General features: G+C 49.8%; 6 protein-coding genes across 6 annotated transcripts; 4 read left to right on the top strand and 2 right to left on the bottom strand.

Moving 5' to 3' along the window:
* Positions 1-1,253: 1,253 nt before the first annotated feature.
* On the bottom strand, positions 1,254-2,588 carry ASPBRDRAFT_52359 (uncharacterized protein; the record flags this gene model as incomplete). The annotated part of the gene is made up of 1 exon (XM_067626890.1): positions 1,254-2,588. The coding sequence occupies one exon, from the start codon at positions 2,586-2,588 to the stop codon at positions 1,254-1,256; it is 1,335 nt and encodes a 444-aa protein (XP_067481443.1).
* Positions 2,589-6,295: 3,707 nt separating this feature from the next.
* Positions 6,296-7,531, top strand: ASPBRDRAFT_27242 (fatty acid alpha-hydroxylase; the record flags this gene model as incomplete). Its single annotated transcript, XM_067622345.1, has 3 exons — positions 6,296-7,011; positions 7,065-7,313; positions 7,378-7,531. The coding sequence occupies 3 exons, from the start codon at positions 6,296-6,298 to the stop codon at positions 7,529-7,531; spliced, it is 1,119 nt and encodes a 372-aa protein (XP_067481444.1).
* Positions 7,532-8,325: 794 nt separating this feature from the next.
* ASPBRDRAFT_27243 (putative RNA splicing factor (Pad-1)) lies at positions 8,326-10,210 on the top strand (the record flags this gene model as incomplete). Its single annotated transcript, XM_067622346.1, has 4 exons — positions 8,326-8,990; positions 9,045-9,353; positions 9,414-9,893; positions 9,952-10,210. The coding sequence occupies 4 exons, from the start codon at positions 8,326-8,328 to the stop codon at positions 10,208-10,210; spliced, it is 1,713 nt and encodes a 570-aa protein (XP_067481445.1).
* Positions 10,211-12,511: 2,301 nt separating this feature from the next.
* On the top strand, positions 12,512-14,341 carry ptcA (type 2C protein phosphatase PTC6; the record flags this gene model as incomplete). The annotated part of the gene is made up of 2 exons (XM_067617356.1): positions 12,512-12,572; positions 12,720-14,341. The coding sequence occupies 2 exons, from the start codon at positions 12,512-12,514 to the stop codon at positions 14,339-14,341; spliced, it is 1,683 nt and encodes a 560-aa protein (XP_067481446.1).
* A 1,033-nt stretch (positions 14,342-15,374) lies between these two features.
* ASPBRDRAFT_39304 (CDP-diacylglycerol--inositol 3-phosphatidyltransferase) lies at positions 15,375-16,835 on the top strand. Its single transcript, XM_067624108.1, has 3 exons — positions 15,375-15,557; positions 15,621-15,997; positions 16,052-16,835. Exons 1-3 carry the CDS (start codon positions 15,398-15,400, stop codon positions 16,367-16,369), a joined length of 855 nt encoding a protein of 284 aa, XP_067481447.1. The 5' UTR covers positions 15,375-15,397; the 3' UTR covers positions 16,370-16,835.
* Positions 16,836-18,262: 1,427 nt separating this feature from the next.
* ASPBRDRAFT_440083 (uncharacterized protein) lies at positions 18,263-19,588 on the bottom strand. Its single transcript, XM_067625106.1, has 3 exons — positions 18,721-19,588; positions 18,581-18,659; positions 18,263-18,522 (listed from the first exon to the last, which is right to left on the bottom strand). Exons 1-3 carry the CDS (start codon positions 19,427-19,429, stop codon positions 18,483-18,485), a joined length of 828 nt encoding a protein of 275 aa, XP_067481448.1. The 5' UTR covers positions 19,430-19,588; the 3' UTR covers positions 18,263-18,482.
* Between the last annotated feature and the right edge of the window lie 117 nt (positions 19,589-19,705).

Raw genomic sequence — 19,705 nt, forward strand, 5'->3', positions numbered from 1 at the left:
CTTCGAGATTGGGATATCCGCCACAGACTTTGGGTATCATTTGTTGGGCCACTGGCCGGAACAACTCTGGCATTATAGCGTTATTTGCAGCCTCCTCATGCTGAAAAGCTAGCCATAGTATCAAAGTAGACTGGAAGCAAAACGTGTGCAGATAAGAAATGTTGGTCGAAAGTAGTGGTGGTTAGATCGAAAGAGTTGCCTCTTCGAGCCATCCTGTCATGTGACCCACCGCGGGGATGCTTCAATGCCTTTCTCCTCATTATGGACTGGCAACTTCCTTTCTTAATGGAGAACATTCTCGGTGATAGAACATAGTATGACAACAAGGCAGTTGATTCGATATGGAGTAACCGAGTGATACCATCCTCACTGCAGTAAAACGGCCTCGATGACCAACGCTCACTGAAACTGAAGACATAAATACGGATGGATACCTGGGGGTACCACATGAATCCTGCTAGGACTTAGTTCCCCATACAAACAAACTAGTAGTACTCTCAAAGACCAAGATTTACAACCGCACCATCAGTCTGGCAGTGGGTTCGGGCGCTCAATGCCATCCAGGCCGTCTAACTGAAAAACTAATTGTGATTCCCAGTCCATCGTCCTATTATGACCACTGGAGCTCAAGTTCTGGCTAGAGATGAGCATAGTTGCAGTTGTTATGCATGCCCACATACTCCATGAGGATTAGCTTTACCCAACGCGTCTGAAACCCAAAAAGGATCACGATCACCATACGGGGCCCAGCTATAACGTTAGCATCGCCCCGGATGCTTGGAGAGTGCTCGGCCGGCGTCGGTCCCGACCGCTGCAGGGATCGAGACTACACAGAACCTAGAGCTTAAGGGATGGATCTAGACAGCTCTCTAAATGGCGCCGTCGCAATTTAGCTCGGGCTGCATTACGCCCCGATTGGATGCCTACGAATTAGCGGTCGTTGGTATTTGGAATTCTTGTATTCCCCGAGCCTAGTGATGCGAGAATTTGCTATGCTCTTTGGCTGTAGTCACAGATAGTTTCAGACCCCCGAATGTTGTACTCAGAAGATGGCAATGATAGAACAGGACAGAACGTAATGGTTTTCACAGCGCTTAACTCCAAACCCCCCTTGTGCGATAGTGTTGCTTTAAAAAGACATAGTAGCGAAAAAATAAATATGTATATGTGCGAACAGAATGGGTGATTAGTTATTCGAAGTCAAAAGGAAAGACATGGTGCATGCAGTAAGGGATATTCCAGGCGGTGCCTCTTCAGGGCAACGAGACGATGGGAATGTGCAAGATCTGGCAACTTTTTGTGGTGTCAGATTTATGCGTGATTCCGTTTTGCTGGCTGGTTGCTTCGCGGAGTTTGAATGCCTTTCCAGCAACATGGAATAGTTTGGCGGCAAGAGGATTGAGCGATTCAATTGGTTTCGTGGTCTCAGGGAGAGGTGTCTCCTCTTCCTCTCCCACCTCTTCATCTTCTTCGCTGCCATCGAGTGGCTGGCCACCTTGGCTGATGGGAGAGAACAACGCAAAGTGGGGAAGCTCCTCCTCGTCATCCGACGAGTACGGGCTAAGCTGCTGCTGCTCATCGCTATAACCAGACAGGCCCGTTTCAAAAATATCGCTTCTTTGCGATGTAAGGTGCCAGGGTTCACCGCAGACGAATCCCACCACGAAATCTTGATTTGCACGGGCGGCAGCTATGCAGCTCTGTCGGTAGTCGGGGGTAAAGGAAGTATCGGTCCTGGATGGCAAACAAAGTACTAGGCCACGGGCCAGAAGAGGCGCAGGAGGAAGATCTTCAGGTATCGTAGATGGACTCAGAGTGCCAAACTCAAAGCCATGGCGCTCGAATTGAGGAGATTCCAAGGGGTAATCAGCCGAGTCTTCGGTATGCTGGGTGATTGTTTGGGTAAGAGAAATGGTCGAAGCCTTCCGTGGGGGAAGTCCCAGGCCACTATGGTCAACGGCGTACTCCGTAAGATGCTGGGATTGTGCCGAGTCTTGGTCGGTGTTGGATTGCTCATTTGCGAAACTGTCGGCGGTGATTTCGGTTCTAATGGTCCGCACAGCGTCTGCCACTGCTTCCCGAGCGGCAGCCTTCAAGGTCGGAATTAAGATGTCGGCTTCTTGATTGTAAACAGCGGCCCCGGAAGCCCAGGCTGTCGAGATTCCCGCCCATGATGCTGGCTTCACCACACCCCTGGTGTACTTCTTCCGTATCAAATCGACCACACCATTCCGTACTTCTCTCGATTCAGACTTCTGCCGACCGACGACGTCAACGGTAGCATTGAGAATGCGACCGCTTTCCCAGATCAGAAAACCATGCTTTCTAGCCAGCGTGGTCAATTGGCGAACCGTTTCCTCAGACCAGTCATCAATGATATCTGCGTGAACCTGGAGAATGCTGATATGGGGGCCGACCAAGGACGCGAGGTGGAGGAGGGAATCCGTGCTGGTAACCGTGTGAGAGGGAGACACACACACGGGCAGTCCGTAAGGCAGTTCGGTCTTGGACTTGGCCAAAGTTTGGAGGTAGGATACAATACGATTGCCGGGGAAGGACGGGCTGTCCGACGACGAAAACGTATCCATTGCGGTAAGAGGCGAAGGTTGACGAACGACGAGAGAGTGAGGGGTGAGAGAGGTTTAGGGGGGGGAAGAAGAGAATGGAGGGGAGGGAAGAGGAGAAGGGAAGGAGAGAGTGGAGAGAAGAGATGAAAGGGTTGGGAAGAGGACGAGGGGATGAACAGGACACAGTCAGTCAGTTAACTACTCCGTATGTTTGGGTGTGTCTGTGTGTGTCTGTGTGTGTCTGTTTTCTCTCTTTGTTTCCTTCCCTCACTTTCTGGCTCAGGGAGCTTCTTCCCGTTGAGCTACTGAGGTACACTAATTAGAATGGAGGTAAAACCCACTTCCGGTCCCTTGACTGGTCGACCCGGTCGAGACAAAATGATTGACAATTGAACACCGTCTCCACTTTTCCGACATTTAGCTCGACATGATCAGTCGACAGGGGTTGAGGGGGACCCGTTCGGATGTGGTTCGAAGGAGGGAATCGGATCAAGCAGATCTCCATCCGTTTTTTTCAAAAAAGAAAAGAAAGAGAGGCAGGCAGACGAGGGGGAGAAATCTGCCGAACGGGAAGTCGGCAGAACAAGTATTTATTTGATTTGTATGGCACCAACCTACTCAAATGTTTGGATGTGTGATAATCGATTTATAGGCTGTTACTATCCTGATAGAAAGAATGCTACTACGGAGTAGCCAAACTGGATCTACCTGCATTCGGTCATTGCAAATGGAGGGAAGTAGATGAATGGATGAATGAAAGAATGGGACATACCTTATCCCAAGCTTGGTACAACTTGGGCCTGCAGCAGCGCAGTGGTCGAGTCGAGTCTCCATCGACTCGACGGAGCCGCGACACGGGGAAATACCGAGGGATCCTCCACCGACCGATACTTATTTTTCTTACCGATCAGAGACAAGTGACTTGCGGCTGGTACGGAGGCAAGCTCTACAATAACCAAAAAAAGAAAAAAAGAAAACAGGGAAGTAATTACTAGTACGGAGTACGGAGTAGACATTAGACAGACACAACGCACAGAGAGCGAAGAGGGACGCAGAGGTAATCTATCTGCGAACCATGGCCACCGTAAACCATGGAGGATTCACACTTTTCCAATCAACCGTTCAATGCAACTTGCCAGTTTCTTTTTTAGCCCCTCCACTTCTGATGATCTCCAAATGATTTCCACCCATGGAGATCGCCTTGACTCTCGAGTCTCGACAGTAGCCCATAGTTACCCGGTTCCAACCTTCAAATCAAAAGGCCTCCCTCCGAAAAAGACATCAGTCCATCCTTTCCTTTCCGGCCCCCTCTTCCCCCTCCCCCTCATTCTCTCTTTCGCTTTCTCTCTCTCTCTCTCTCTCTCTCTCCAACCAATTGTTAAGTCAATCCTATCCGGTTATTGGACAAGTGTAACGCACAGAAAGACCTTGTCCTAGTCCTACTCGCCCAGCCATGCCCAGTGCACGCCCAGTGCCCCGTCAATCCATCGACTCCAGCTCCAGCCTCCATCCTTCCTTTTCCCCATACGGACAGGGGCGAACCCGCCTTGTCGGAACGAGCGATCCGGTACAGTGGAAATGTTACGCAACTTACGCCGCATACGCAGCGGGCGGGTCATTAAACCAGCCCGTAATTTCGCCCTTCCCGGCAGAGGAGAACCACTTAGAACTTCAACTGCACTGGCTGTGCGTGTGGCGAAGGCAAGTACGAGAGTAAATATAGATAGCTAGATAGACTTAAATAGCAGTAAAATGAGGAACACGGGATGCGATGCGGCCAGTAGCGCCTCATCAAATCGTGGAATGGAGCATAGTAACTAATCTACTAAACTCAAGTCAGTCTTAGTACTGTGTAGTGGTCACCTCAGCTTTTCTTTCGGGCGTTGAATTCGGTTCGGCTGGCGTTTAGTTACTCGAGTCACCTCTCCATCCTCGCTTACTAGTGCTTTTTGCCCAGCGCTTACCGTCCCCATTATTCAACCGTCAACTATCTAGATAGTCTCTTGGTTGCCGATCTTATGTCCCAACTCTCAAGTCTCAACGTCGTTAGTCGCTATTATACTTTGAGTTTCGGAACCTGCTCATAGAGTCATAATGCCTCGTCTTAGCCAGACTCTGACCATCAGGCACGCCACACTGCTTGCTCGGATGACAGCCTCATTTCGCATAATCCGAAAAGCCACCCCAAAGCTCAGAGCTCTAGACGTACTGTGATACATCCGACTGCTGGGGGAGGTCTTGTGATGCGTCCCAGATCCGCCCCCAGTGCTCAGCTGCCGTCGACGCTTTGACGACCCCGACAGTAGTAAAGACTAAAGAGGCATGCTTTCGGGGGAGATCCGCTTGGAGATGGTTTCAGGCCGCCATGCTTTTGCCTCGGACGGCGAGTGACCAGTGCCCGGTCTGAATTCCACGGACCGGGATCTTATGGTACAATGTACTTCTTAGTGTTTTGCTCCTCACACACACACAAAAGCCGAACCCATATTAAGCCGTACTTTTATGGGCAAAAGAGACATCCCGGGATTGGAGTCCCACCAAATACCACCAAAAACCGGATTGGTCTGTCATTGGTCGCATAAACCGGTAGGCAGGATTATTGACGATCAGGCCATCACTTGACGGATATCATGTAGATTGTGGGTGCGGAGGTATTGCTAGACTACTGACACTGATAGACAGCACCACAACAGTGACTCGGTACCGGCATCCGCAACTATCTTGTATGGGCTCATGTGATCGGGCAATTTAGATGCGCTCCATATTAGATGAAGCTGGCTCCATCATGCGCCCAATCATGATCACCGCATCAATGCGTACGTGTTGACCACACAAACCAGGGAATAATATCTCATTGGGGCCATATATCTGGTAGACAGCACAGTAATGTCCTGTTTACTAACTACCAAAGCAGTAACTAGTTAGCCAGCCTTCCCTACAGTGTCGCCAGGTTAGCCTCAAATGTGCTCGCTGCTAAGTAGTGCGGTAGCTTAGCGCTATACTTGGGAGTAATATTGCTGCATGCTGTCGCTAATTTGGCAGGAGCTCCGGATTAAGGGTGAATCATAATATACTTTTCTTTTTTGACCCAAAAACTGGGCGCTTTCCTCTTATAGCCTCGTACTCTGTACTACTTACCTTGCCCACTTTAACCCCTTTGGCCGTTCAGCTAGCCTTGCTTTCGGTCAAGCACCCGTTGCGGCCTTATTGATGCCTGTCAGTGGCCTCAGGCATTAAGGTCATGCTACCGCTGCTTACTAAGATAACTACTCAGGGGCAATTCTAAAAGAGGACTAGTGGCTTCCGTAGAGTTCCGTTGTATCCCCCGACGGCCTGAGGAAGCGCCTCCTCTTGGATGAGCCACACGGTCGCTCTTTGTATAGGCAAGAGGAAGACTTATTGCTCTTATATCAGCAAAGCCTTCACATCGTTGATCTTGCTGTGTTATAGCAGTGCTTACTAGGCTTTCGCACTTGGTGTGCTCTGTTGTTTTCGTGATCCAGCGAAATTTTTCTTCGGAGCCTCGGACCCGTGATCCTTGCTCGATATTTTGAAGCTCACGCCACTTCTCCCTCAGCCATTTATAGCGGTTTGCACCACAACTAATCGTCAACCGTCCAACTACGACTCTCGCATTACATCCCTTACCTCCAGACCTTCATCTCTCTCCTCCGTCGTCAATCTTGCAACACGGTACTTGCTCTTTAGGCTTTTGCCTTGCGACAACCATGCCTGGCAGAACCCTTCCAACTTTCACCCCGGCTGAGGTCGAGTCTCACAACGATGCCAACTCGTGCTATGTGACCCTGGGATCAAAGGTCTATGACGTTACTGACTTTGTCGCCGGCCATCCCGGTGGTGAGGAGTTGGTTCTTGAGTATGCCGGTAAAGACGTGACGGAGATACTGCGCGATCCGACATCCCATGCCCATTCAGATTCGGCATACGAAATCCTGGACGAATGCCTTATCGGGTTTGTCTCCTCGGAATCCACCGGGAAGGCGGCAAATGGGAGCGCTTCTCAATCAAAGGAAAAGGCGGTGTTTGCAACAACTGGCTTGTCTTGCGAAGAGGACCTGTCGGTAGAGACCGACTATAGCAAGGATTATCAAACACATAAGTTTTTGGATCTCAACAAGCCTCTCCTTGTTCAGCTCTGGAAGAGCAATTTCACCAAGGAGTTTTACCTGGATCAAATCCACCGCCCGCGTCATTACAAAGGTGGAGAGTCCGCGCCGCTCTTTGGAAACTTCCTTGAACCTCTCAGTAAGACGGCTTGGTATGTGGTTCCTATCATGTGGCTTCCTCCAATCACATATGGGACTATCGTTGGTTTCTCTGGACTCGCGAATGTGCCGGCTGCCGCTGCTTATTGGGTCGGTGGCCTCTTCCTTTGGACTTTGATAGAGTACATCATGCATCGGTTCTTGTTCCACATTGATAAGTATGAGGCTGTACCCATATATCTTCTGATCCGCTTGTGCTAATGCTTTCTAGGTGGCTTCCTGATAACCGCGTTGGCCTTACTCTCCACTTTCTGCTACATGGAATCCATCACTACCTACCTATGGACAAGTATCGGTTGGTCATGCCACCGGCTCTATTTGTCGTCTTGGCCACCCCATTTTATAAACTAGCGCATACAGTGTTCTTCTACAACTGGTATGCCGCTGTGACGGTCTTCTGTGGAGGTGTTTTCGGTTATGTCTGCTATGACATGACTCACTACTTCCTCCACCACCGCAAGTGAGTAAACCTGGTCTCCTGGCATTTCGCGTAATATCTACTAATCGCTGATGCTCGTGTATAGTCTCCCTTCTTACTACAAAGCGCTCAAGAAATACCACCTCCAGCATCATTTCGCGGATTTCGACAATGGCTTTGGCGTCACCAGTCGCTTCTGGGACCGCGTCTTCGGCACTGAGCTCGAGATGCCGTCTCCCAAGAACGTGAAGACCCAATGAACATACTTAGCATCTTGATGCTCCATACTCCGGTTATTGCGTGGTTTCCATTGTCTGCCCCCTATTCATACCTTTAATGTACGAAGTAATGTCGTCGTCGACACGTGTTTATTCTTACTCATGCTGACATATCGGAGTTGGGCTTCTTGAGAATTCCTTCGTGTACATTGATTGTCATGGCCGGTGGAAGAAAACCATCCATTATTCTCCCGTGATATGTGACCATGACTCTCTTTGCTTTTATGAAACCAGTTTCTACTATTGTACAGAGTATATAGCCGCTTATAATATAATCTTGCTCCCATCTCGACAGAGGTCCCATCTCGACAGAATGAGTTCAAGCCGGGGTACGGCTGAGATATAGATGACCCATGGTTCATAGCCGTGTTAGTAGGCGGAAAAAAAAAATATGACTGAAAGAATAAATGATTAGGAGGCAAAGACGCCAAGACCACGTGACGTGTCGGCATCCCACGCCATCGGAACATTGAGGTGGACAGTATCTTCACATCGTCACCTCACTCCTAGATTGCAGCACAACTCTTGTAGGGAATCCGCTTATCCCAACTCCTAATTATACGGCATTTGAGACGATCTATAGTACAGTATTAGAAGCAACCTGTCGGCTTCCGGATTTGAAACAGAAGGGTTCGCTCAAGTCAAGCTTGATACGCCGTCACTCTCTAACCAAGCCAAAAGTGACCACAATCCTCTCCGCGCAATCTTCGTTGCCTTTGTTTTCTGTTCAGTTTAGTCCAGGAAAAAAAAAGACAAATTGCAGCATATATACCAAGATGTCAGGTCTCGATGTTGAGGCTCTCCTCGAGTCCACAGCCGCTCCGCCATCTCAAGACCCTCCCCGTTCCCAGGATCGCGATGACCGTTCCTCCAAAACCGACAGCAATGACCGCCGGGACCGCGATCGGTCACGAGACAAAGACCGCAAGCGCAAGGACCGCAGCCGTGATCGTCGTCGCTCGCGAGATATCGATGGAGATGAAGACATGAAGAGCCCGAGAAGCGAACATGGCAGTGCTAACGGAAGCCATAGAAGCAGAAAGAGGAGCAGGAGTCGTGATAGCGAACGCCGCCGGTCTCGTCGTGACCGCTACGGTGACGAGTACCGTTCTGGTGGCGACTTCTACCGCGGTGGTGGACGGGCTCGCACTCGCTCTCGGTCGCCTTACGATGATCGCTATTATCGCCCCTCGGGTCGTTCCCGTCGCGATGAGCGAGACGAAGACAGACGCACTCGCCGTGACCGTAGACGAAGCCCGAGTCCGAAAAGCCGCGAGAGGACCCCGGAACCTACTGAGGATGAGCGTGACAGGCGTACCATTTTCGTTCAGCAGCTTGCTGCGCGGCTGAGAACGAAGGAGCTGATTGCGTTTTTTGAGAAAGTCGGTCCTGTCAAAGAAGCCCAGATCGTCAAGGACCGTGTCAGTGGACGGTCTAAAGGGTGAGTTCTCCAGGTTCCTATATGATAGGAAAGTCGTGTACTGACTTGCATTAGTGTCGGTTATGTCGAGTTCAAGAGCGAAGACTCCGTTGCGCCCGCTATCCAGCTTACCGGACAGAAACTTCTAGGAATTCCCATAATCGCGCAATTGACTGAAGCGGAAAAGAACCGCCAGGCCCGCAATCCTGAGGCCAGCAGCGGCAACAATCACGCTGCTCCATTTCACAGGTTGTACGTGGGTAACATTCATTTCAGCATCACTGAAAGTGACCTCCAGAACGTCTTTGAGCCTTTTGGCGAACTCGAATTTGTCCAACTGCAAAAGGACGAGACTGGTCGCAGCAGGGGCTATGGTTTCGTGCAGTAAGTTCAACTTCTTCCACTTCCATTATCAGTAAAAATGTTGCTAATACTCGTGTACAGGTTCCGTGATCCCAACCAGGCTCGTGAGGCATTGGAAAAGATGAATGGATTTGACCTTGCTGGTCGAGCAATCCGCGTTGGCCTTGGCAACGATAAGTTCACTCCTGACTCGAACGCACAACGCATGCAGAGCCAAGGTGCAAACCAACATAACTTCCAGGGCTCTCTTTTCTCGGGTCACGGAGGACGTGGTGTTCAAGCTGGCGGTACCAGCAACTTCGACCGCGCTGGTGGCCGTGACTCCGAAAAGGGGGCTGGTGCTAGTGCGTTGGACGATACGGATGTTGCCGGTGTAAATTTCAACAACTACAGTAGGGATGCATTGATGCGCAAGCTTGCAAGAACAGATGAACCAGCCGAGCCTGCTGCCGATGACCAGCAGAAGGTGCTCCGTCCCAAGACCGAGGCTAAGCCTCTGCCTGTTAACGTCAACATGGCGAGTCGGTGTGTCATGCTCCGCAATATGTTTGATCCCAACGAGTAAGTTTCTCTATCATGGCCCTCTTTGTCTGTATACAGGATCTAACAATTTTTGCAGGGAGGAGGGCGAAGTCTGGATCAAGGAGCTGGAAGATGACGTTCGCGCTGAGTGCGAAGACAAATATGGCCATGTTGTTCACATTGCACTAGATCCCAACTCGCAAGGCGATATTTACCTGAAGTTCGACCGCGTCCAGGGTGGCGAGAACGCCATCAAGGGCCTGAACGGACGTTTCTTCGGTGGTCGACAGATCACTGCCCAGCCCGTCGTCGATGCTGTCTACAGCAGTCTGTTCTCCCGAACCAAAGCGATCTAAAGTATATGACGCCGGCTCGCGCCTACCATGACCATATCCGGGTAGGTATTTCATCTAATTTTTTCTCTCTCTTACCAGGTGCAATCTGTGACGGCCGGACCACACTTTGGCCTTTGAACTGTTGAGCGGTTGCTTCGGCATGGTGCTTGGCTTGGATGACACTGCCCCTGGTAGGTGCCAGTCTTCTTGACATCTTACCCTTTATGGTTGTCTATCAGGCCGAGAGCCTCGTGGAATGATCTTGTCTATAGGGATTTGTACATTGCGTTAGCGCCAAATAGTTCTTCGTAACCATGTTAATTGACCATTGCCAGTCATGAAAGGATTTTGTAGATTGTGATCGATCTCAGTAAACACATAGTATCAGAGGGTGTCCATAAATCGCCAGAGTAGTGCCAAGATTCAAGCGATGGTGTTCTGATAAAAATGATTCCACCACGCATTTTCAGTTGATACTTTCTTCAGTCTTGAATGTACAACGCAGTACCACATAACAGGCCTACTTGGTAAATATATCCCTGTTCACAACTACTACACACTGTCTATCCTGCGTGTATGGAGTAGACTCATGAACTACTACAACCGAAGCGAAACAGGCAACTCATTCTTTGATAATATTATATGTGATAATATCATAGTCTGCTGATCCAGCACTTCCCAGATATATCAAGAGGAAACACCACAATATTTAAGAATCTTCCTAGAGTTCTATAGCAATGGTATCTGCACTTTCCAGTCTGTTTGCACCTGTTGTTTGGAATATGTATAATGTTTCTGTTGTCCTTGGAATCAAGACCGGTATATCAGAATGACATTCTAATATCATCACTGATATATGGGCAGCCTGAATTGTAAATAGTAGTCACTCTCGTAAGATGATGGTAGTTAGCTTTCGCTTATGTGCTTTAGGAGTGAATGTGCAGTATCATCTACAAGTAGAAATCGGCCTGCACGGCACGACATTATAAACGAATCACTACCATAGGTCTTAATCTAGCAAGTATATTAGCAGTGCATCTATCCATCCATCTGGCCGATAGTAGTACTCTCGCTACCAAGCATTCCACAATACCCCTATACCTGGCCTAGAGGATATTGCGCCTCACTCTGGTGCAGATTCACTGAGCGATAGGAGAATTGAACTTGGAGACAATAGAGAAATTGAGAGGCGATCCTGATTTACATACATGTATAAACCCCAAGCTACGGAGGACGACTTACTCAGTTGGTTCAACAGAACAGTACTAATTATATATCTTTGCGCCTCACCATCAGCTAACGTCATTGGTTTTTCCCGTCCCCGTCTTCGAGCCAACGTACTCCGTACACTAGGGGCGCATGGCATTCCCTGACTCTTGTCATCAGCCTGCTTACGTGTGACATAATTTACAGCGTTGGCCTTTCTAAGTCGGTTGATTGTTCAACCATGCGACCATAGTCAGCCACGGTCACCTCGTTAGAGTGGAAGCCCCATATTTGACCGATGAGGATTACCGCGTCAGGCCGGGACCTTTACAATTGATATGTGTACTCTGCGAAGCCAAAGGGTAGCTCAACATGTATGGCTGGAAATTTACTGCTGCCGCCTATCTTGCTTCCTGAGAGCTTTCTGCCCGCCAACATATATCTAGACCAGTAGGCGATGGCATATGGTTCTCTATTAACTTGATGAGACTGCTCTTGCGGCTGTGTTTTATGCCCGAGTAGGCAGTTCAGATGTAGCGTCCAATCGTCAAGAGACCGTAGTTGATGAACCTGGGATCAGTGTAGCGAGACATTGATCGAGGGCATCAATGGTGAATATGCTTATGCTATAGAGCCAACTTGGATAAGACCAACTGATTTGTGAGCTTTACTTCCTTTCTTTCGGTTTGTTGCTCTTCCTATTTTATCCTATTAGTAGTAATCGAAAAGAAGTCGAATAGGAGTAGATCGACTCGGGGTCAATTTCTGGGGAAGGAAAGGGGGAGAGATTGACAAGTCATCCAGTTCCATCTTCCTGCAACAGAACAGAATGCGTCTCTGTTGCCTAAACCATAATTCCCAGCATGCTGCGAGGGAGGGAGAGACAACCAGAAAATAGTGGAAGCAGAAGCAGAAGTAGAAGCAGAAGAACTGCCGTTGTGTTTCTCCGCCGCGCTGATTGCTCGGCCCGCAAAATCAGCAGCCCCCGCGGATTCCCGATAAAAGGCAAAGAAACCTTCTTCCTGCTTCGTGTCCGGCACCTCCCTTTGTGCTCGTGTTCTTCTCTTGCTCTCCCAGACTTTCCATAGACACTATCCTACCAATGCTTCGGCCTTCATGATTGGGTCTCCCGCCAAGCGAGTCTCCGTCCAGGTCCGGACCCTGGCCGACAGCTATCGTGAGTTCGCCTCCTCCCCCAGATTCTCTTATCTCCGGGCCTTTGGCGCCCAGCCAGATCGGCCTGGAGTTGCATGGTCGTCCTGCAGTCGCGTCTCACCATTCAACCCCCCAGCTTGGCTAACCTTCTCCCGTCTTTTCTCTCTAGTCTATATTATCTGGTCTCGGTCTCGTCGTTATTCGACAAAGTACATTGTTCCTGACGATATCCGCCCCACCAAGCGTCGCGAATTCCACGACTATTTCGTCACTCATCTGCCCTCGTCCTCACTACATCCAGATTCCCGGGGTCCTTTGGCTCCTTTCCACAAACTCCCTCGTTCGGCTTCAGTCCCCCATACTGGCGAGATCTCTCATTCTCCGGCCGCATTCCAGCCCTCGGTCGACCGGGATACCACCGTCGTTCGCATCCCACTGCGGAGTGCGAAACACCACTTTGGTGCCCACAGCTCCCGAGGCACCCGGCCCTACAATGAAGATGCCTATCAGGCTGGTGTCATCGATATACCCGCCTTTGCGAAGCGTCCACCGGCTTCGTTGACGATCAAGAAGACTGGCACTATCCCTGTCCCCAGGGAGAGCCGCGGGGCCGACAGCGCGAGCGGGGATCCGCAGGTCTTTTATTTCGGTATCTTTGACGGCCATGGCGGAACAGAGTGCAGTACTTTTCTGAAAGACTGGCTTCATGAATATATTCAAGATACCGCCGCCGCTTTTGAACTGCAGTCGAGTCTCCAACAAGGCTCAAGCGGCCAGTTCCCGCGGGGTGCGGATCCCTCATCCGGAGCGCTGCCAATAGTACAGGGCGGTAACTCTAAACGTATCGGAGAATTAGAGAAGATCCTAGTACAGAATTGGAAGACGTTGGTTGGTGGCTATTTCAAGAGATTTGTTCCACCTCATTTTACACATGTCGGAAAGCAGAACTCGACGGCCGATGTGGATTCAGGGATGGGAGTCACCATTGAGGAGATCTTGGAGTACGCCTTTCTCCGGACCGACCTGGAGTTTGTCTCGGCGCAAGCGGCCAAGAGAGACGATGAGTTCGCAAAGGTCGGCCAACCAATGCATCAAGATGATATTCTATATGGTCCAAACCGCTCCCGATCGTTGAACATTGGCGGAGTCAATCGCTTCAAGGGGGGCAGCACGGCCAGTGTTGCGCTCATCTCAACCCCGACGCCCGTGCCTTTCTGGCACCCCAATGCTCCATCTAGCCTGCTTGTCTCGCATGTTGGGGATACCCGGATTCTCTTATGTTCTACTTTAACAGGTCAAGCTATCCCGGTCACGTCTAATCATCATCCCTCGTCGCCTATCGAAGCTTCCCGGTTACGACGGTACGCGACCACGTTCGTGACAGACTCGTTTGGCGAAGAGCGGATGAGTGGACTTGCCAACACTCGATCTTTTGGGGACGTCCAGTCCAAGCGCATTGGTGTCTCAGCGGAGCCGGAGATCCATCGCATCGAGATGGGCCCAGCCGAGTACTCGTTTTTGGTGCTCATGTCGGACGGTGTCAGCGGCACGCTCCTAGATCAAGAGGTCGTCGACATCGTCAAGGAAGCCAAGACCCCCGACCAGGGTGCTTCCGATGTGGTCAAATTTGCGACTGAGGTGACTCGTGAAGGAGACAATGCCACCTGCCTGGTAGTCCGACTAGGCGGGTGGGAGCGGCGATTGGAGGGAGGACTGGGCAGCTTGGGGACGAAAGAGTCTCGAGAGTGGCGTCGGCAAGAAGCGACAGATCCGCGCAGGTCACGGAGATGATAATGAAGATTTTTACCTTTGATAGAGAATATGCCTGTTTGTATATAGCTTATTTCTTCTGCTGCTCATTTGGTTGGTGCTGCTCGAGAGAGCTTTGCATAGTTACACTTTGTACATACGCAGTCCTTGGCAACTAATTTCCTATGTTTTCCCCTGTACGCTACTATTTTAAGATGTGGTTGAGTGAAGAAATAGTTGCCTGTTGAATTTGATTATATGCATGGGAAGGGTAGATCAGGGTCCACGGTCACTCTTGGTCGGCCCCGGCCCGGAAGAGAATGTAAGGCTGGCCGCAAACAGAGAACAGCTTATCCTGATCATCCGGCTCTCTGAACCTTTCTCATCATCACTTGGCTTCTCTTAAGATATCGTTGTCACACATCGACACTTTTCTGGTCGGCTGTCTTGACCAGTGCAATCGCACCACTCCCCGGATTGCAGCGGATGGATTAAGGTGACCGCATCGTGAGTGGCTCCTTCTTATCACCCCCCAACCTTATCGCCAAACCTCACACATGGCCATTTTCCTCTCCTGATCAACTTCCATAGACCACCTTTTCACACGCCGTTGAGATAGTTACGACCTTCCTTACGTTGGTTCTCTGTACAGTGATATTCATCCATCGCTGTTGTCCACTCAGATCGTGTGGTCTTTGGCTCCTGGCACAGGCGCGTCGCAAAAAGCAGAAGGTACGTGTTCCACAAAGCTTTCAGGAGAATCTCCGGCACCGTCATCTTCTCTCACCCCATCTGAACTTGCCTTGACCTCGTGGTCCAATTCAAGTGAGACGTTGTGGGACGTGCTAACGCTATAGTCTTCATATCCCTCTAGCCTTCTTGCCTGACTAGATTTTGCTGCTCCGATTGACTTGAAGCTTGGACTTGAAGCTTGCTTCGGACACGGTCCACTCGCCGTCCGTCGTGGAACCCCTCGGATAGAGCTTCTCCTTCTTCCGTCAACACCCCGTCGCCCAGACGTTTTCTCCTCCGAAACCTACTGCAACTAGTTCTACTTCATCCCAGCATTCACACCTTTTTTTTTTTTTTCCCGCCACGATGGGCCCCCGAACCAGATCGCAGAAAGCCGTCGCTGAGCTGGAGGCAACCGACCCGTCGCCGGCCGTTAACGGGACCTTGCAGGAAAAGGACAGTGCAGCAGTTACTGCTGATGGGGATGTAGAGGAAAATGTGTTCCTTTTCGCTCCTAACTTGATCGGTAAGAGCTCAGCGATACTATTGCTATTACAGCCTGACAACGCCTAACTTGGATGGGAACTAGGATATGCGCGTGTCGTTTTGACGATGGCCTCCCTCTACTATATGCCCCTACACCCGCGGACCTGCTCCCTCCTTTACAGCGTGTCGTGTCTGCTGGATGCCCTGGATGGATATGCGGCGCGGTACTATAACCAGTCTACCACATTCGGCGCGGTGCTGGACATGGTGACGGATCGGTGCACGACCGCGTGTCTGCTGGTCTTCCTGAGCTCCGCTTGGCCACGATGGGCCATCATCTTCCAGAGCTTGATCGCGTTGGACATGGCTAGTCACTACATGCACATGTACGCGACTCTTAGCATGGGAGGTTCTAGCCAGAGCCACAAGAAGGTGGAAGCTAGCCGCAGCTGGATCTTGTACCAGTATTACCACAGCAGGGTTCGTTGGCCCTTTCACGTCTCTCTTCGGTCAACATGCTAATGTGCGCCACAGACGGTTCTGTTCATCTGCTGTGCGCTGAATGAGCTGTTCTTCATCGGACTGTACCTGCTCTCTTTCTCTTCCCCCACTCTGTCTCCGTCCCTCCTGCAGCCCGTGAGCACTGCCAGCCCCTGGAGCGCTGGGGCTCTGGAGCTGGCACGTGCGAATAAAATCGACAGCTTCTGGCCCTGGGTGATCACCGGCATTTCTGCTCCAGTCATGGCTCTCAAGCAGTTCATCAACGTTGTGCAGCTGGTCAAGGCGAGCAAGTGGCTGGTGGAGGGCGACATTGCTAGCCGCAAGGCCATGCGCAATGGCAAGAAGAACTAAGTCACGCCGTGACAGCTCGTGGCTGGATCTGGCTTGTTCTGGTACCCACTCAGCTCGATAATGCCCGTTGGGCTACGTTTCCCGGGATCTGGAGGAGTGATGTATGTTCCCCAACCGGGTCAGGTAATTTCTGCATGGTTCTGGTGCTCTGGTTGTTTCTGGACAGTTAAGATTGGTCCAGGAGGTTCCCCATAATTTCCATTACCCCATGTTTCTTATCAGTCTTCGATTTCTTTTCTCTGGCTTGAGGATATCGGTCATGTCTTAGTATATGTGATGGGCGGGACTGCGGCTTATAAGGCTAGGTGTACAGACGTCTCAGGGCAAAAATGGGACGATATTGGAGGCGTGCTTTGTGTGGTTTCTACTTGCATGGCTTCTGTCTTTGTTTCAATGCTTCTTTTTTCGTGTGATTAAATTGGCGCCGCCATCGTCGATAGCATTTTTTAATCCGGACTACTAGAGTGGACAACCTTGATGTGAGTCAATGTTACTACTAGTTAACTAGATAACTAGCGAACTGAATTCTAGCGAAAATTAACTCACTTTCCATTCCACATGAGGCCTGACTCGGCGCTGCTTTTAGCTCCCAGCGCAGCCCGGAGCATAAGATAAGCACTAAAGAGCAATGTCTGAACAATCCCGGATTGCTCTGGGGGTAAATATATTAGAGTAAAAGTTATTATTATTATTATTTATTATTATTATCTAAACTCTTGTCTAAGCTTATAGTTATATGCTATTTGTATGATTCAATCAAACTTAATACTGAACTTCGCGGAGGCAGTACAACTAAGATTTCAGGATCTTTGTATACTATATTATACAAAAGAAGAGAATATAGTAGTTCCGGACACTACTACGAAATAGCCAATACAGAGACTAAAAAAAGTCTTTTGAATTTATCAAAAAAATATAGTTCAAGTGCGAAGACATACATACAAGAGAGTAGAGATACTAGTGGATCGATGGTTACGAGGGTTGATTCTGGGATGATCTGTTCGATGCTACTTCTTCGGAATACAGTGACATGACGAACAGCTCGCAGGCCTACCTTCTGCTTTAGGCAGCGAGTATGAGCCAAGGCTGGAAGTGAAAGCGTTCCATAACTGTGTCGGTCCAAGAGAAGGGAAGGACAACGCGTTGATTGCATTCGGCTGGCAAACATTGCCAGCTGGACTCACGCTTACTATACAGCCAGAGCAGTAGGACTCCGGTCACTATTTGACGATGGCTTCGCCTAGCTCTGTGGAAAGGCCTTAGTTCAAGAGCGTAACTGTCTCCGAACACACTGGCCTCAAACCTAAAGGACTCAAGGGCTCGCCGACGTAACCGAAGAATTCAAACTAGACTGAGAAGAGTATTCAGAGTATGTCCATCATTTGAGGGTGGGAAGAAGAAAGGGTACATACGAACCGAGCACTCTTATGATAGTTCCCGTAGTATCGACGATTGGCTGGAGGTGCCTGCCTGGGCTTCTGCTCTCGAAAGCCTCGCTCTCTCCCATTTGCGTGCCAGGCTGCTTCTGGCTCTCTGCAAGGCCCGACCCCTATCCTCTGGTAAACATAATACCATCGGTGAAGGGTTGGCGCAAAACAACGTATCACCATAAAGCGCATGCTGAGCGGGTTCACGCAGATTGATGTCTGACCTTCCGGAGCACTCTCGATCATCCGACGCAGAAATCCGTTAGTAGAATAGACAGCTCTACGAAACGGTAATTCGCTAGACACTATCGTTTGAAGTGTAAGAAAATCTCCACCCCGAACGACAGACACCGATTCAGAGACTAAAAGGCATATATAGCATGGTCACAATACTAAGGCCGAGCCTCGAAGCTCCGCTATACATTCTCACTTGGAGCCCAAACAGATTCAATGTTCCGGCGAGGGTCATTGTGACTAACAACCATCAGGTGTTCTCGCAGTAAGCTACGAATACCCTGCCAGACACTACCATCCTTCAGAACGATACTGAGTTTCGCAGAGGCTTCCGCAGATATTCCAATGTTCCGCGCCACGAGGGCGGCAAAACAAAAGTACAGACACCCGCCAACACAGACTCTGACGAGGCCCTAAGGCCTTCAAGGAAGTCATAATGTGATGAAGAGGTGTCATTGAAGTCTCTGGTAAGGAAGGATATCTGAATGTCGCCTAAAGTAAAGTGTCAGTATATGGTTCAGTAGTAATTCAATACAAGATCGGACCATACCTAGATAGAACTGCGTCTAGCATTAGCCTTTTTTGTCTCTCATCGGAATCAGATTTGTCAAATGGGATTGACCTCCGGTCTAGATAAGATTGATGAGCTATTGAAGATCCGCGTATATCGAACAATGGGAGATTAAACACCTCTGTATCGTTTTCTAGCCACCTGCGTGGAACTAGACCCCTCATGGCATAAGGGTGGACCTGTTTGCTGTCCTTGGTTGAATATACGCTCTTCAGAGTATGGGGGTGGTTCGCGGAATAGACCCAAGGCACGCCAATCTCCCTCGACTATACCATGGCGCGCATAGTTTAGAGGCTCCTGCTGAACACACTTTTCTTGTAGGGCGGAAGAAAAATCTTCCAACTGATCAAGCTCACTTTTCTTGAATTGTCGTGTAGAGAAGTGAATATTCAAGTATCTGGATTTACAGATCTTGGCGAATATACTGAAATCCGAGTCCTGCGCAACAGCTGGACATAGAGACTCCATCCCAGATTGGCAACGAACAGTGCCAGGTGTACCAAGGGTTAGACTCAGAGTTATCACGTTTAAGATACTCGAAACAGGCGCGGGGAGTAATTTAATCCAATCATTTTTGAAAAGACGGACGTTGCTTGGCTTGGCTAGTGTGCAATCTTGAACTGATTCTGGAGGTATGTTCAGGACCATTTTTGATTTACTGCCCAGATTAGTGATGTTTGCCTCGAATTCGAGGGATATGGATCCTTTGTTAGTATTGCTATCATGGGCAAGACGCAGGCGAGAGAAGGGAAGAACTTCTTGAGTATTTATGGAGACAAGAACTGCCCTCTTCAGGACCGAGGACGGGTTTGACGATGCGGTAGCCATTGTGTTGTTGCAATATTTACTGAGTTTGAAGAAACCCCTCGGTAGAACGAGTAGCCCTCCCTCCCGGGCTTTGGAGCAGTGTTGAGCAGCCCTGACTCGTGTATTGTACTAGAACAAGACAACTGATTGAAGAATGAGAGTAAAGTCGTAAAAGCTCTTGCGGTCTGGTCACGAGCACGTGCCCAATCCGAACAGGGCCGGAGAGTCCTATGAAAACACAGGAATGGCATGGCTGGCGGCGAGAGCAGCAGAGAGCAAATACTTCCTTTAAAAATG

Source organism: Aspergillus brasiliensis, assembly GCF_001889945.1.
Source record: "Aspergillus brasiliensis CBS 101740 unplaced genomic scaffold ASPBRscaffold_3, whole genome shotgun sequence".
Lineage (NCBI taxonomy): Eukaryota > Fungi > Ascomycota > Eurotiomycetes > Eurotiales > Aspergillaceae > Aspergillus > Aspergillus brasiliensis.